The sequence below is a fragment of the Chelonoidis abingdonii genome, chromosome 9, assembly GCF_003597395.2.
Source record: "Chelonoidis abingdonii isolate Lonesome George chromosome 9, CheloAbing_2.0, whole genome shotgun sequence".
Taxonomy (NCBI): domain Eukaryota; kingdom Metazoa; phylum Chordata; order Testudines; family Testudinidae; genus Chelonoidis; species Chelonoidis abingdonii.
The window spans coordinates 80,899,757-80,916,213 of record NC_133777.1 but is presented as its reverse complement, the minus strand read 5'-3'; the positions used below and the strand labels follow the sequence as shown (position 1 = coordinate 80,916,213).

The 16,457-nt window shown below is 41.2% G+C and overlaps 1 protein-coding gene across 2 annotated transcripts in view; it reads right to left on the bottom strand.

Moving 5' to 3' along the window:
- The window catches only part of ZWILCH (zwilch kinetochore protein), a 33,829-nt gene that overhangs the window by 3,828 nt on the left and 13,544 nt on the right, over positions 1-16,457 (bottom strand). Inside the window, exons 10-17 of one of the 2 annotated variants that reach the window (XM_032766065.2) lie at positions 12,767-12,822; positions 10,862-10,967; positions 9,645-9,724; positions 9,246-9,402; positions 7,449-7,477; positions 5,618-5,754; positions 613-708; positions 397-515 (exon numbers count right to left, since the gene is read on the bottom strand). In XM_032766065.2, the coding sequence (XP_032621956.1) occupies positions 397-515; positions 613-708; positions 5,618-5,754; positions 7,449-7,477; positions 9,246-9,402; positions 9,645-9,724; positions 10,862-10,967; positions 12,767-12,822 (780 nt within the window). The remainder of the gene's footprint in view (positions 1-396; positions 516-612; positions 709-5,617; positions 5,755-7,448; positions 7,478-9,245; positions 9,403-9,644; positions 9,725-10,861; positions 10,968-12,766; positions 12,823-16,457) is intronic. The other variant, XM_032766066.2, reaches the window with a different exon arrangement.

The following is a 16,457-nucleotide window of genomic DNA, read 5'->3' as shown; positions in this document are numbered from 1 at the left end:
TCAAAGATAGTTATATTTAGAACTATGTTACAATTAATTTTAAAAGTAACAGGCTGGGGAGGGAAAATCACCACACACTGAAAATTTTGCACCTCATAGAGTGACATCTAAAACCTAACAATACTATAATACTTTTTCCCACCTCATTTGTTTATTTTGTGTATGCAGCAACACTTCTTACATTTAGCCAGTTTCACTTTTTCTACATATAGTCAATTTCTCCCTTGCTGAAGAGATTCTTACGCATAGAAAGGAACTAAAAATATTTAAGACACACTGTTTAAAAAGTGCTGTATGAGACACTGGATCAAACAAAACAATACACTACTAGTTAATTTAAAAAAATTCAAGCTGATAGTATCACTTTAATATTTTATACCAGAAATAGTTCCTTACCTAGGTTGTTCGAAGTCATATGTTCAACAGGAGGACTAGTACTAAGCTGCCATACCGTTTTAACCTCCTTCTGACCATGTCCACTATTTATTTCCACCCTCCATATTTGTGTATGATCACTGAGGGAATAATCAAATAGCACAAAAAAACCCTAATAATTATGTACTCAAATCAAAATTTGAATTTCCGTATTATGAAAGCTGAGGTTTGACTTACTTTTGATAGAACTTATTGACAACAGCTGGTCTGATTGGTAGCTGAAACACATGTTTCTCATTCAGAGGATTTTCTTTGTAATATTTTATGCAGGACCTGTGATAAAACCAAATACTGTTACTTATTACTTATTGGATAAGTGTTTATGCAACTATTCAACCCCAGATCAATATACATGCAAAACTAAACTTCCTTTTACATGCTTTCATGACAATAGATCAGTTACTATGCAATTGCAGGAAACCTTGATTTCAAATCTTGATTTTGGCTCTTGCTTCCCAGGACAGTAGAAAATGATCATATCACAACAGCGACTTCATAAGCGATACTATACTTGACAAATTGCAGTTGCACAATAATTTATTCCTCACAAATGTTCCCTCTAAAACCATGGTATTTTTTAGAATGGAAGGCTAATTTTTCACACTATCCAGTCACAGAAGCTTTGTAGCACTGAAAATAAACATGAAATATGTTGGGATTTTGCGCTAGTTGAGAGCTAAATGGATGAAAGCCTCAAAAAATTGCAAGGTTTGGAAGCATGACTTGAAAAGGCTGATAAAACAAGACATGCAAGAAAGAAGCTGCAGCAACAAAAAAGCTAATGTAAAAAAAAAATTGTTTTTGAATGTTATTCTGAAGGTATATTCTTATGAATACCTGTTTTACATATTAAAGGCCTTGGCTACACTTGCAAGTTGCAGCGCTGGTGAGGGGGTTACAGCGCTCCAACTTACTCGGTGTCCACACTTACAAAGCTCAGCCAGCGCTGCAACTCCCTGTCTGCAGCGCTGGCTGTACTCCTGGTCTGCTACGGGTGTAGCGAATCCAGCACTGGTGATGCAGCGCTGGTCATCAGGTGTGGACACTCACCAGCGCTGTAAATTGGCCTCCAGGGTATTAGGAGGTATCCCAGCATACCTTTTCAGCCTCTCTGGTCATCGTTTCGCACTCCACTGCCCTGGGCTCAGGTGACCCGCCCTTTAAATGCCCCGGGAATTTAAAAAATCCCCTTCCTGTTTGCTCAGCGAGGCGTGGAGTGCAATCAATCAATCAATCAACTAGTGACCATGCCTCCACGCCCCAAACGAGCCCCAGCATGGAGCACTGCCGAGCTGCAGGATCTCATCAGTGTTTGGGGTGAGGAAGCTGTGCAGGCACAGCTGCGCTCCAGCCGTAGAAATTATGATACCTACGGCCAGATATCAAAGTCAATGCAATACAGGGGCTATGACCGGGCGGTGCAGTGCAGGGTTAAGGTAAAGAGCTGCGGAGTGCCTACTGCAAAGCACGTCAGGGAAACCACCGCTCAGGTGCTGCCCCCACGACCTGCCGTTTTTACAAGGAGCTGGATGCGATACTTGGATGTAACCCCACTGCCAATCCGAGGATCACATGGACAGTTCAGAGCCTGGAGAGGAGGGGAGGGTGTAGAGGAACCGAGAGGAGGCTACTGAGGTGTTTGGAGACTCCCAGGAGTCATGCAGCCAGGAGCTATTTTCCAGCCAGGAAGAAGCTAGCCAGTCGCAGCCACTGGGACCTGGTAGTGAGGAAGCCAGCAGAGGATGGCCTGTTCCCGCAGAAGAAAGCTTTTATTATAAGGATGGAAATGTTTTGGGAGCAGGGGGGCTATGGCTGCCTGCAAGCATGCCTAGATGTGGAATAGCCCATTGATTGGTCTATCACGTCGCGGTAATCTGCCTCTGTAATCTCTTCAAAAGTTTCAGCCAGAGCGTGTGCAATGCGCTTGCAAGTTTATAGGGAGAGCCCACCGTGGTCCTTGTCCCAGCAGGCTAACGCGTCCGCGCCATTGTGCCGTGAGGGGTGGGGGGACCATTGCTGCACACAGCAAGCTGCGTAGGGACCAAGGCGGAATCCACATAGCTGTAGAAGACCCCCTCCCGCTCCTCCCAGGTGACCCGGTGAGCAGCGAGATAAGGGGGAGGAAAAATTCTGTGGAAAATGCAGGGATACTGTTAAGTGCTATTTCCCTGTAGCTGCTCTTGCTTTCCCACAAGTCACAGAAACCCCATGGATTCAGAGAGTCAAGCAGCCCCCCCTTCCCAGGTGAGCCGCGTGTGCAAGATGGCTCTGAGGAGTACCTGCTGTGGCAGATGTGGGTGTAGGGTTCAGTGCTATTTCCCTGTAGCTGCTCTTTGCTTTCCCCAAGTCACAGAAAACCCCATGGATTCCAGAGTCAAGCAGCCCCCCCTTCCCAGGTGAGCCGCGTGTGGGTCAAACTCACCATGTCTCTCTGCAGCTGCGGCCTCTCTGTGCTATGCTCGCAATGTGTAAATGATGCTACAAATAGTCTTAAAAACAATGCAGGCTCTGTATTAAAAGTTATCTCTCTCTGTTTTTTTTTAAAGTGACCTTGGATACTGCTCCATCAGCGCAGACTTCTGAAAAACTACGAAACTTAAGAAAAAAACAAGGAAGAATAAGGAGGAGCTGGTGAAAGCAGTTATGAATCTGTATTCCACAGATAATAAAAAGTTGCAAGACTGGAGGGAAAAGGAAAGCAGGAAAAAGGAACAGGCTGCCAAGAGAAAGGAAAAGGCTGCCAAGAGAAAGGAATTGGCTACCAAGAGAAGCACAGATCGGCTGCTAAGCATCCTGGAACGCCACACAGACCTCATGCAGTCAATGCTAGCCATGCAGGCAGAGCACTACCGTGCCTTCCTCACCCCATCCCAAAGCTCAACCCATTGTGCCCCACTGTTTCCTCAAAACACCCTTCTCCAGCATCCTGGTTCTTACCACCACCAGCTGCCCCCAACACCCATACGTTCACCTAACAGCCCTGATAACTACGACCCTTACCCTATGCACTCAACCCCATCACCATGCAGCATATTAATCCTGAAGTGCAGCAGGCATTGCACAGCACTCAAGGAAGGACATATTCAAACCTCTGACTTTACTGCTCATCACCCTACCCCCTGCCTGTTTTATGTACTGTATTTTTAATAAAGGATTTCTTGTCTTTTAAAACAGTTTTTATTATTACAGAAAGTGTAACATACTGTACCACAAGTGAAAAATAGGCACTGCAAATCATTGCAACTGCACTGCACTTAACTGCTGTGGAAGGCACCCAACATTACTGTTGGCTTTCAGCCTCAAATTGCTCCTTTAAGGCATCCCTAATCCTTGAAGCACTGTGCTGGGCCTCTCTAGTAGCCCTGCTCTCTGGCTGTGCAAATTCAGCCTCCAGGCGTTGAACCTCGGAGGTCCATTCGTCACTGAAGGTTTCACCCTTCCCTTCACAAATATTATGGAGGATACAGCACGCGGTTATAATCGCTGGGATGCTGCTTTCCCCCACGTCTAGCTTCCCGTAGAGACTTCTCCATCTCCCCTTTAAACGGCCAAAAGCACACTCCACAGTCATTCTGCACCGGCTCAGCCTGTAGTTGAACACGGTCCTTGCTCCTGTCAAGCTTCCCTGTATACGGTTTCATGAGCCAAGGCATTAACGGGTAAGCAGGGTCTCCAAGGATCACAATGGGCATTTCGACGTCCCCCACTGTGATCTTCCTGTCTGGGAAAAAAGTCCCTGCCTGCAGCTTCCTGAACATGCCACTGTTCCGAAAGATGCGTGCATCATGCACCTTTCCAGGCCATCCTGTGTAAATGTCAGTGAAACGCCCACGGTGATCCACAAGCGCCTGGAGAACCATAGAGAAATACCCCTTCCGATTAATGTACTCGGATGCCAGGTGGGGTGGTGCCAGAATAGGAATATGCGTCCCATCTATTGCCCCTCCACAGTTAGGGAAACCCATTTGTGCAAAGCCATCCACAATGTCCTGCACATTCCCCAGAGTCACGGTTCTTCTTAGCAGGATGCGATTAATGGCCCTGCAAACTTGCATCACCACTATCCAACGGTCGACTTTCCCACTCCAAACTGGTTTGCGACCGATCGGTAGCTGTCTGGAGTTGCCAGCTTCCAGACTGCAATAGCCACCCGCTTCTCCACTGACAGGGCAGCTCTCAGTCTCGTGTCCTTGCGCTGCAGGGTTGGGGCGAGCTCAGCACACAGTCCCATGAAAGTGGCTTTTCTCATCCTAAAGTTCTGCAGCCACTGCTCGTCATCCCAGACTTGCATGACGATGTGATCCCACCACTCAGTGCTTGTTTCCCGAGCCCAAAGGCGGCGTTCCACGGTGCTGAGCACGTCCGTTACTGCCACAAGCAATTTAGTGTCAGGCGCGTCAGCCGAATCTCATCATCTGAGCTCTCCTCACTGTCACTTTGGAGCATAAGGAATAGCTCAACTGCCAGACGTGATGTGCTGGCAACATTCATCAGCAAAGTCCTCAGCAGCTCGGGCTCCATTTCTTACTGAAATCACGCGGCAGACTCACAATGGCACCAAACGGCTGAAAAGGGAAGCGATGCACCACGGGTCGTTGGAACAGGAAGCGGAATGACCCGCACCCTTCCGTCCCCTTCCCACAACCCACAGCGCTAAAATGGGACGAGGTGATCTGTGGGATAGCTGCCCACAATACACCACTCACAACATCGCTGCAAATGCTGCAAGTGTGGACACACTGCAAGTGTGGACACATTGCAGCGCTGGCCGCTGTCAGTGTGGACACACTGCAGCGCTGGCCCTGCACAGCTGTATGACCACAGCTGTAACTACCAGCACTGCAAAAATGTAAGTGTAGCCGTACGGTCAGAATGGAGGAATGGCTGGGATCTGAGAGCTCAGAAAGGAAAAGGAAGAAGAGAAGAAAATGAAAATTAGTATTCTAGTGATTTTCCTGAACCCCTTCACAAGATGATGGGGAAAAAGTACAAGGGTATTAAATCAGGGCAGAAAATTTGAGCAGTAAGATCCAAATGCTCCCAGTATAGCCCCCGTTCCTCACAATCATTATCAATAAAGTTCAGCTTATAAAAAGTTTGCCTTTTGACTGTATCTAGTTATTTAAAATAATCCATTTATTGTTGACATTTAAATGACAGAAAGTAAAAATTAAACAATTACTGCATCAAAGGGAAGAGGTTCTCATGTTTGAAGTGAAGAAAGACTGTGCAGCTGACCAATATTTCCAGCATATGATGAAGTTTCTGAATGCGATGAACCTGCTCTTGTAGCTCTACTGATGTGGAAATGAAGTAGTCCTAGACAAGAAAATATAGACTTGAACACAAGAAATAAACAAAGCTCTTAAAAAGCTAACTGTTGGTGTTGAGTGGGTTAAATAGACTAACCAGATGAGTACTCAATTTGTACACATTCTGAAGGTCCACTCTCTCTGCTACATCTGCCTGCCCCTTTTTTATGAGAAAATAGGGTATTGATTTATAAAAATCCTGCTCTCAGAATGCTTCATGAAGCAGATTTCTTGCAAACTAAACACCATGCGCTTTCTTGCAGCCAAGAGAAGCAATACTCCATGCAAACCTACAACCTTGAAGTAATCCTAGAACACACAGTTTGTTGATGTTGACTCAACTGCCAGTGAAGTTAGAATCTCAATCTCTTGCCTACTTAAAAAATAAAATAGTTTAGTGATGGTGAAAAAGACACTGGATTATATATGGGACATACTGGCAAGAGTTCAAGTTCCCTCTTAATCTGCAAATATACCCCAACCTTGACCTGGAAAGTCCACCTCTTAGGTTAGTAGTTTAACCTCCATAGCTATGCAATTTTTGGCTGTCTGCTGAAAATAGCAATAAAAATGCTAAATGGGATGGCTTGTGTGATGGGTTACAGTCCAGACTACCAATTCTTTTCACACAGGTCAAACAGATGTAACATGGTGGTAATTTTGGATCACCACAGATGTGGGAAGACTACCAATGACTTCGGTAGATTTCAATCAGGGCTTCGGTCTGGGTTTGAGCCAGAGAGCTGGAAATGAAATGTGGAGATGTCATACTAACAAGAACACTACCACCTTGCATTCATAGTGTGATTTTCATTCTTAGATCTGAAAGTTTTTTTACAAAAATGGAGACGTATGATCTCCATTTACAGATGGGAAAAAACACACAGAGGTTAAGTGACTTGTTGTGCGTAAGGTCACACAGCAAGTCAATGGCAGAGTCGAAGAGAATCTAGATTCCCTGACCTAAAATATGGTGCCCCACCCAGGGGACTAAGCTGCTGTTACCAACCACCTAAGCTATTAAGCCCACACTTTGATATTTTATCCATTCAACAACCCTAATTTTAATGAGGTGACAGACTTTCCATGATCAAGAATATGATTTGGAAGAAAAAAAGTGTTTTCATAGTAGAATTTTAGGACTGTCAGCGATGACAGTATTCACTTCACATATGTATGAAACACCAATTCAGAGTGTTATCAGCTTTTGAAAAGAGTGACAGACAACAAAACCTTCAGGGGCACCGTAATGCAACAGCCACAAAACCCTATTTCTAACCGCAATCCTTCTGCAGTGTGCACTTTCATTACTGAATGTAAATTTTCTCTACTACTGAAGTTAAAATTTTGTTTCAACAGCTTTAAGAACTCTATTCTCAGGGGCAAACTCAAATTAATGTACAGGATTTCTTAGCTTCCTACAAAATCCTGGGCATGGTTCTATCATATTTTTCAAGTGGAAGTAGCTCTGTAGATAAGGACATCAAAGATGGTACCGCAGCTTTGACCAAATTTCTCCTTCCTCTTTCCCCTCACCAGAGTTAAAAAGAAGTGTTTAAAACACTCAGTTTTCAAGGCTGAGAACTCAGAATATGTCATAGTCCTGCAAATAAGCTTTATGAATTTGGAGAGAAAATTAATCTAAACAAGTGTATGTCAAAACTTTATATGGCTTTCAAAATAAGAATTAAAATATCTCACCAGATAGGTTAATGTTGCAAGTTCTTGGCCTGCAAAACAAAAAAAGATTTTTTTTTTTAAAGAAACAAAAACATGCTACACACCGTGGCAGCTTCAGGCATAAGCAAAACAGGTGGCCACAGGAAGCCACACAAAGGGAAGAGTGCAATCACCACACCTGAGGCCTTGTTTGTACTCACTGGTAAAAGTACAAAGAGAAATATGAAGTGGCTGGTGCTGGAGACAGTGGTTACCAGCCAGCAACATGGCATTTTCCCTGCATGGAAATGCAAAGGGGCAGCAGCCCTAGGCATAGCAGGTGCTAGGATCAGCTGAGTCACCAGCCCTAAAATTCTCAACACTTCTCCCTCCTAAACAGCGTAAGGTTTGAAGCAGCAGAAACAGAAACTAGGTGAGCAAATGAGAGTGCATACAGGCTGGCAGTGTGGTAGGAAGACTTAGGGAATGAAGAAAAGGTAAAGAGAGAAGCCTTGAAAAGAGTAGCGTAGGAATATAGGCCCACATTAGATTGGGTGAACTTTGGTTTTAAATTGAGCTGGGATATTAGCATGAACAATAGGCCCAAAGCATGTGACCAAAAAGAACGAGAACATCAGAAAGAAAAAAGTTATTGTGTTAAACTTGTAGTGACCCTTCAAAATACCAGTGCTATCTTATTTAAGGTTTGGGCTGAAGAATTAATAATAAAACACAATCAACTGGGTATCAGGTGCAGTAAATAACTGACTATATAAGAAAATCCTTCATACGGCCTTAGCTAAGGTCCGATAATTGGCAATGACATCAATAGTTTGTTAAGGGACATAAAAAACATAAACTCTTAAAGACTTTATTGGTAATACCTGCCAGACTACGATGGAGCAGACCACTATGAGTCTAAGCCTCCCTGAGTTTGGACCGTTTGTAAGTATCCTGATCACATGCTTATAAATGTTTTGTTACTATTTGGAGGTAGTAAACTGCTTATTATTTCGACTTTTTAGGCATGTTTAGAACAATTGTATAAATGTCATTTGACCTTTAGATTTAATAAAAGGACTTTACAGTTAAATTAGTTTTGTGGTAATACCTTGATAAATAATAATTCCAACAAAGACTAAGATAAAAAAGTGACAATGAAAAAATGAGGAAAACAAATAAACCCAACAAAAATGCAGACAACAACCCAACAGAATGGAAGCAAAAGAAACAATTAAACTGTGAGACTGAAGATAAAGCCACAACACCATTGAAGTAACAATTTAATTTTTTTAAAAATATCCCTACATGCTAGCTTCTGTTTCAAGGTGTGGCTCAAGAATGCAATTTATTCATTTTGTAAAATAAATTATACTGTCAGTATTCTCGGCTGTCTTGTCCTCAACCCCTTTTGATTACAAGAAGGGAGGAAAGAAAGACAGCAAGGAAGACACACATTTTTTCCCCACCTAGTGCATTATCACACTAAAAACAGGCTCCAGTTACATAAGTAGGCTATTACTCAAATTTCTCCCTTCACATTTTTCAGACTGATAGGTTTCTATCATTCAGACATTTATGAAAACCCATATAAAAAGATTAGTTTAGAAAACTGTTACAGCCTTAGTTATAAGCCACAGTTATTTTGAGATACTTTTAATTTGCAAATTAAGCAAAGGAACACTAAGTGGTAAGTACAGATTTTATGGGCAATAAGAAAAAAGGCTAAGGTGACAGAGAGGTGAAGTTAAGGTCAACAAAAACAGAAGTGATTGATAGTTTAGGTCAAGTAGCCTCTTCTTGTGAATTTCCAGTCATGGTTTTAAGTAACATGCTTACCTATGAAACAACTGACATAATCTTTCTTCATTTTGTCCAGACCAATCTCCAGAAGCATTTGAATTGGAGTGACACCACTGAGGGAAATAGCCTCCATAGCTCCATGATAGGATTGTTGAATCAGTTTGCTTAGTAAACTGCTACTCCCTTGATGAATCTAAAAAAATAAGATGTTTTCTGGTAATATACAGATGAAATACACAGTATAATTTACAAGCAGGACATTATAAAAAAAAAAAAAGAGACCAACTAATAGTGAACTATTTAAAATCTGAATTTAAACTATTGTCAAAATGAGGAGCAATTTAAAAACATTTAAAAGAAATGTATCCTACTTTATTTACACAACCCAAGCTGACACTTTTATCATGAAAACATATTCAGGCTACACATACATACCCAAGGCTGTATCTCACCATATTCTAGCGATTTTATGATCAGTGTGAAACACTCTACCAAGTCTTGATAGGAAGCGACACCTTGAGAAAAGAGTTATTCCAATATTTAATTTTTAATGGCTACAAAAACATATCTGCCTTTATCACATGAATGATAAAAAAGTTGAGCAATGCACAAAATATAAGAATTTTAAAAACTCCAAGAACAACAAAACCCCATAAACTTACTACACAGAATGGCCCAAAGATTAGTTTAAATGTGTGACTGAACCAAGAGGTCTTGCACTACACCATGAAGTTTGACAAGAGGTCTGTGAGAGCAGGTTCCAGAGAACGGCCCTTTACTAATGATGCCTGTCCTAGAGCACAGCTCCAGAACCAACAGTGAAAGCAACTCAACAGTTTATGATTACTGTTAACAGGACATGAGGAAAGTTAACCAAGTCCTAGACCATGTCAGGCTTTATAGACTACCGTTCAAGGTGATTGTTACAAACTGAAGTAAACAGATAACAATGCTTCATGCTTCAGAGAAACTAAAAGACACTCTTAACTGCTTGCCCCACTTAAGAGACAAGTGTCTGCATTCTGCATCAGCAGAAATCTTCAAGTACTGATATACCTGAATCAGGTATGTTGTACATTTGTATAGAGTACATTTTAGTCATCTGCTTTTGATGTTACAAATGCATTTATTATTTTGGCAATATTCACATCAGAAAAGAATCATCATGACTTCCAAGTCGCCCTACAAGTAAAAAAAGCCATTTATGTGCCAAAACTGTCACTTGGTAATCAAAATGCAATAATGAATTTAATTAATAGGACCCCAAGACTGAAAATATTATTTGCAAAGGTTAACATCTATAACATTTTCTAAAAAAACTACTTACTTTAAATATATTCCATGAGCCCCAGTAAAGTCTATTTTATAGATAAATGGCTGTCAGTAATGAAGTAGATAAGCACTATTTATTGCTAAAAAGAACCAACAATCAACTTGGCAAAGAGAAAATAGGCACATACCACAAGTCACTATACTTTCCTATAATATGCTATCTTATGATTATATGAATGACAATGAGCCTTAGGCCTGAAGAGTTAATCAGTTCTTAAAACTCAGAGAAACTTACACCAATTTCTTAAAATATATATAAAAAAGTGGTATAGGAAATGTGCACAAATTATAAGGCAGTGAGAAAAAGATAAAACACTTACTCCTTCTCATTTTGCACCACAACTGTTCAGCAAAATCCAGGTCCCCTCGCTCATTAAAAAGTGATTTTATTGAACTGTCGACTGCAGCAGAGTCACATTGGACTTTCTGAAAGAGAGTTTTACTTGAAAATGCTCCTTCAAAATAAAGTCAAACATTTATCATAACATTCTAAAACCGTGGTGCGCAAACTTTTCCAATTATGCCCCCGCCCTTTACCATTCACAGAATTTATTGCATCCCACGCTCCATTGCCACCCTTACTTCTGCACTACTGCTAGCAACAGTGTGGCCTTAAGAGCTGGGTGGCCGGAGAGTGGTGGCTGCTCTTGTTTGCAGCACAAGAGGACTATATTTTTAATCCTGCTCCTGTATTGCCCCACAATACCCACTCTATTTTTATCTTGTTTCCACTATGACAACAGTGGGTCCTACAGGGTCCCACTTTCTTTCCACACACCCCAGAGAATCTCATGCGCTCCTGTTTGCGCACCACTGTTCTAAAGATCCACATAAATCAAATCCTCTCCAATAGCCAAATCTATTTGCAAGATTAATATTTCTTCTCCCACCCAATCAGTAGTTCAATAAACAAACATATTTCATACCAGTTAAGAAACATGCTTTTACCAAGTCTTAACAAAGTAGTGAGGAGCCACTGTCCTAACCTCTTGGGAAACACCTAATTCCTAAAGGTTATGTGCCCACAAAAGGACATTGTTGTAGGGAGGAAGGGTTTCTGGCCATTGCAAAGCAGAGCTTGACCAGAATGCTTGCCTAGAATGAGTAAAAATTGACGCTAACTCCCTCAAACCTGTCCTTCCACTGTGACTTACAACTGGCTATACCAGTATAGGCTGAAAGTACTGGCATAAACAGCTGCAATGACGGAATCAGAGAAGCATCAGTAAAGGATATGACTAATACTGCATGGATTTCACAAATGATAGAGGTGTGTGATTTTTTTTTGTTTGTTTTTAAATGTATGACTTGCAATGCACCAAATAAAAAAAAATGAAATAAAATAAAAGAAAAATCATCTGAGCATATGATTTTCCCCATGATCTTTTATGCAGGACTAAAGTTTATAATTCTGTTGGTGTACAGTAGATCACAGACCTGAGATCAAAATGGAAAATTAATTTATTTGACTTAACCTTCCTATAAAAAGAAAAAAAAAACTCAAGTATCTGTGAGGAGGGAGAGAGATGAATAAATAAATACTAAATAACTATTAAAAATAAAACACAAAAAATGCAAAAAATATTTAAATCTCTACAAAATTGTTTGAAGTTATTTAAGGCAGGAAATTATCATGGTGATGTGTGTTAACAGCTAGATAGATAAATGTGCCAGTTTCCAAAGCCTCCGGTAGGCCATGAACCACTGAGAGTCAAGCCAGTGGCAGAGTGAAACTGGCACAGAGATCAAAGTAGCTTCATGTAAGAAGGTTAAATAGCAGCATGAGACCGATAACTTTAGAAGATGAGAGGGGAAGATTAAGATGATAAAAAGTGATCGTGTTTGGAAGAAATCAGAGAGATCTCCAACCCATAGGTAAAGAGGAAGAGAGAGAAGGAAGCAGGCCTTTGTGGAGTTAACCCACTCCTATCCATCAGGATTGGTGTTGCCTGCTGGACAAGATCACAGCTACTTCTCTTTGAACATAACAATCAGTACTAAAAGCTAACTAAAGCTCGGGGGGGAATGCTAAAATATAAAACACTGAAGGAGATTTTGAAAAGGCGCAAATGACATTTGACTTTCAGCTAAGTGCCCAATGGCTACATGTGCCTTTGAAACAATAGATCTCTTACAGTTCCTGCTGAGTAAGGACAACAGGGGAGATTTTCAAACTACTGCACAGACAGTGAAAGAAAGAAGAGGGTGACCGAAAATACACATACCTCTGCATCATTTTTATGTACTGATGTATTAAACCCATCCAGTTTATTCTTTAAATCTAAAAGGGAGAGGGAAAGGAATTGTATCATGATAAATCATGTGCAGCTAAACAACAGTATAAGTCTCAGACATGTTACAATTTTGGTTCTACTAACAGAGATTAGATGGATGGATAACAAATACTGAAAGGTATTATCTTTCTTTGTGATTCCTTCGAAACACTGTTTCTACTATTCAAAATTAGATAATAGACTCATAGACTTTAAGGTCAGAAGGGACCATTATGACCATCTAGTCGATCTGCACAATGCAGGCCACAGAATCTCACCCATCCATTTCTATAACAAACCTCTAACCTATGCCTGAGTTATTGAAGTCCTCAAATCGTGGTTTGAAGACCTCAAGCTGCAGAGAATCCTCCAGCAAGTGACCCATGCCCCATGCTGCAGAGGAAAGCGAAAAACCTCCAGGGCCTCTGCCAATCTGCCCTGGAGGAAAATTCCTTCCCGACCCCAAATATGGCGATCAGTTAAACCCTGAGCATGTGGGGCAGACTCACCAGCCAGCACTCAGGAAAGAATTCTGTATAGTAACTCAGATCCCATCCCATCTAACATCCCATCACAGACCACTGGGCATACTTACCTGCTGATAATCAAAGATCATTGCCAAATTATGCCAAAATTAGGCTATCCCATCATACCATCATATCCCTCCATAAACTTATCAAGCTTAGTCTTAAAGCCAGATATGTCTTTTGCCCCACTACTCCCTTGGAAGGCTGTTCCAGAACTTCACTCCTCTAATGGTTAGAAACCTTCGTCTAATTTCAAGTCTAAACTTCCTAGTGTCCAGTTTATATCCATTTGTTCTTGTGTCCACATTGGTACTAAGCTTAAATAATTCCTCTCCCTCCCTAATATAATCCCTCTGATATATTTATAAAGAGCAATCATATCCCCCCTCAACCTTCTTTTGGTTAGGCTAAACAAGCCAAGCTCTTTGAGTCTCCTTTCATAAGACAGGTTTTCCATTCCTCGGATCATCCTAGTAGCCCGTCTCTGAACCTGTTCCAGTTTGAATTCATCCTTCTTAAACATGGGAGACCAGAACTGCACACAGTATTCCAGATGAGGTCTCACCAGTGCCTTGTATAACGGTACTAACACCTCCTTATCTTTGCTGGAAATACCTCGCCTGATGCATCCTAAAACCGCATTAGCTTTTTTAACGGCCATATCACATTGGCGGCTCATAGTCATCCTGTGATCAACCAATACTCCAGGTCCTTCTCCTCCTCTGTTACTTCCAACTGATGTGTCCCCAATTTATAACTAAAATTCTTGTTATTAATCCCTAAATGCATGACCTTGCACTTTTCACTATTAAATTTCATCCTATTACTATTACTCCAGTTTACAAGGTCATCCAGATCTTCCTGTATGATATCCCGGTCCTTCTCTGTGTAGCAATACCTCCCAGCTTTGTGTCATCCGCAAACTTTATTAGCACATTCCGCTTTTTGTGCCAAGGTCAGTAATAAAAAGGTTAAATAAGATTGGTCCCAAAACTGATCCCTGAGGAACTCCACTTAGTAACCTCCTTCCAGCCTGACAGTTCACCTTTCAGTACGACCCGTTGTAGTCTCCCCTTTAACCAGTTCCTTATCCACCTTTCAATTTTCATATTGATCCCCATCTTTTCCAATTTAACTAATAATTCCCCATGTGGAACCGTGTCAAATGCCTTACTGAAATCGAGGTAAATTAGATCCACTGCATTTCCTTTGTCTAAAAAAATCTGTTACCTTCTCAAAGAAGGAGATCAGGTTGGTTTGGCACAATCTACCTTTTGTAAAACCATGTTGTATTTGTCCCAATTACCATTGACCTCAATGTCCTTAACTACTTTCTCCTTCAAAAATTTTTCCAAGACCTTACATACTACAGATGTCAAACTAACAGGCCTATAGTTACTCGGATCACTTTTTTCCCCCCTTTCTTAAAATATAGGAACTATGTTAGCAATTCTCCAGTCGTACGGTACAACCCTGAGTTTACTGATTCATTAAAAATTCTTGCTAATGGGCTTGCAATTTCATGTGCCAGTTCCTTTAATATTCTTGGATGAAGATTATCTGGGCCCTCTGATTTTGTCCCATTAAGCTGTTCGAGTTTGGCTTCTACCTCAGATGTGGTAATATCTACCTCCATATCCTCATTCCCATTTGTCATCCTTCCATTATCCCTAAGCTCCTCATTAGCCTTATTAAAGACTGAGGCAAAGTATTTATTTAGATATTGGGCCATGCCTAGATTATCCTTAACCTCCATTCCATCCTCAGTGTTTAGCGGTCCCACTTCTTTTTCTTTGTTTTCTTCTTATTTATATGGCTATAGAACCTTTTACTATTGGTTTTAATTCCCTTTGCAAGGTCCAACTCTACATGGCTTTTAGCCTTTCTCACTTTATCCCTACATGTTCTGACCTCAATAAGGTAGCTTTCCTTGCTAATCCCTGCCCATCTTCCACTCCTTGTAGGCTTTCTGCTTTTTCTTAATCACCTCTCTGAGATGCTTGCTCATCCAGCTTGGTCTACAACTCCTGCCTATGATTTTTTCCCCTCTTTCTTGGGATGCAGGCTTCTGATAGTTTCTGCAACTTTGACTTGAAGTAATTCCAGGCCTCCTCTGCCTTTAGATCCACAAGTTCTTCAGTCCAATCCACTTCCCTAACTAATTTTCCTTAATTCTTTAAAGTTAGCCTTTTGAAGTTCAAAAACCCTAGTCCCAGATCTATTTTTGTTTATCCTTCCATCTAGTTTGAACTGAATTAGCTCATGATCACTCGAACCAAGGTTGTCCCCTACAACCATTTCTTCTATGAGGTCCTCACTACTCACCAAACCAAATCTAAAATGGCATCCCCTCTTGTTGGTTCTTCAACTACTTGGTGAAGAAATCCATCAGCTATCACATCCAGAAAAATCTGAGCCCTATTATTGTTACTAGCACTTGTCCTCCAGTCTATATCTGGGAAGTTAAAGTCTCCCATGATCACACAATTCCCATTAGTGTTTACTTCATTAAAAACATTAAAGAGGGTCTCTATCCATATCCAAATCAGATCCCGGCGGTCTGTAGCACACCCCAAGCACTATCTCAGAGGAGGCTCTAGTAGCTTTCTTTCCCAATGTGATTTTTGTCCAGACAGAGACAGTCTTATCCATTCCATCAATTCTTATTGCTTTACAGTTAACCTCATCATTGATGTACAATGCTACTCCACTACCTTTGCCTTTATTTCTGTCTTTCCTAAACAGCACATAGCCTTCAATATCTGTACTCCAGTCATTACTACTATTCCACTATGTTTCTGTTATCCCTATAATATCTGGTTTCACTTTCTGCACCAGTAGCTCTCGTTCCTCCATTTTGTCACCTAGGCTCCTCGCATTAGTGTACAGACATCTTAATTTTTGCCATTTAGCTTCACTGACGTTCTTTATCTAGTTAGGCACAGACATTCTACCACCAGTATCACCTATTAGACTGGTATCTACACTACCCTTCCTCCTTATGTCCATTCTTCTGCCTATGGCTGTATCCTCTCTTACTTTGTTTTCTTCCCTCTCAGTGTTAAATTCCGGTGTGGAGATTACCTGAACATCTCCCAACCATCTCCCCCAAATTC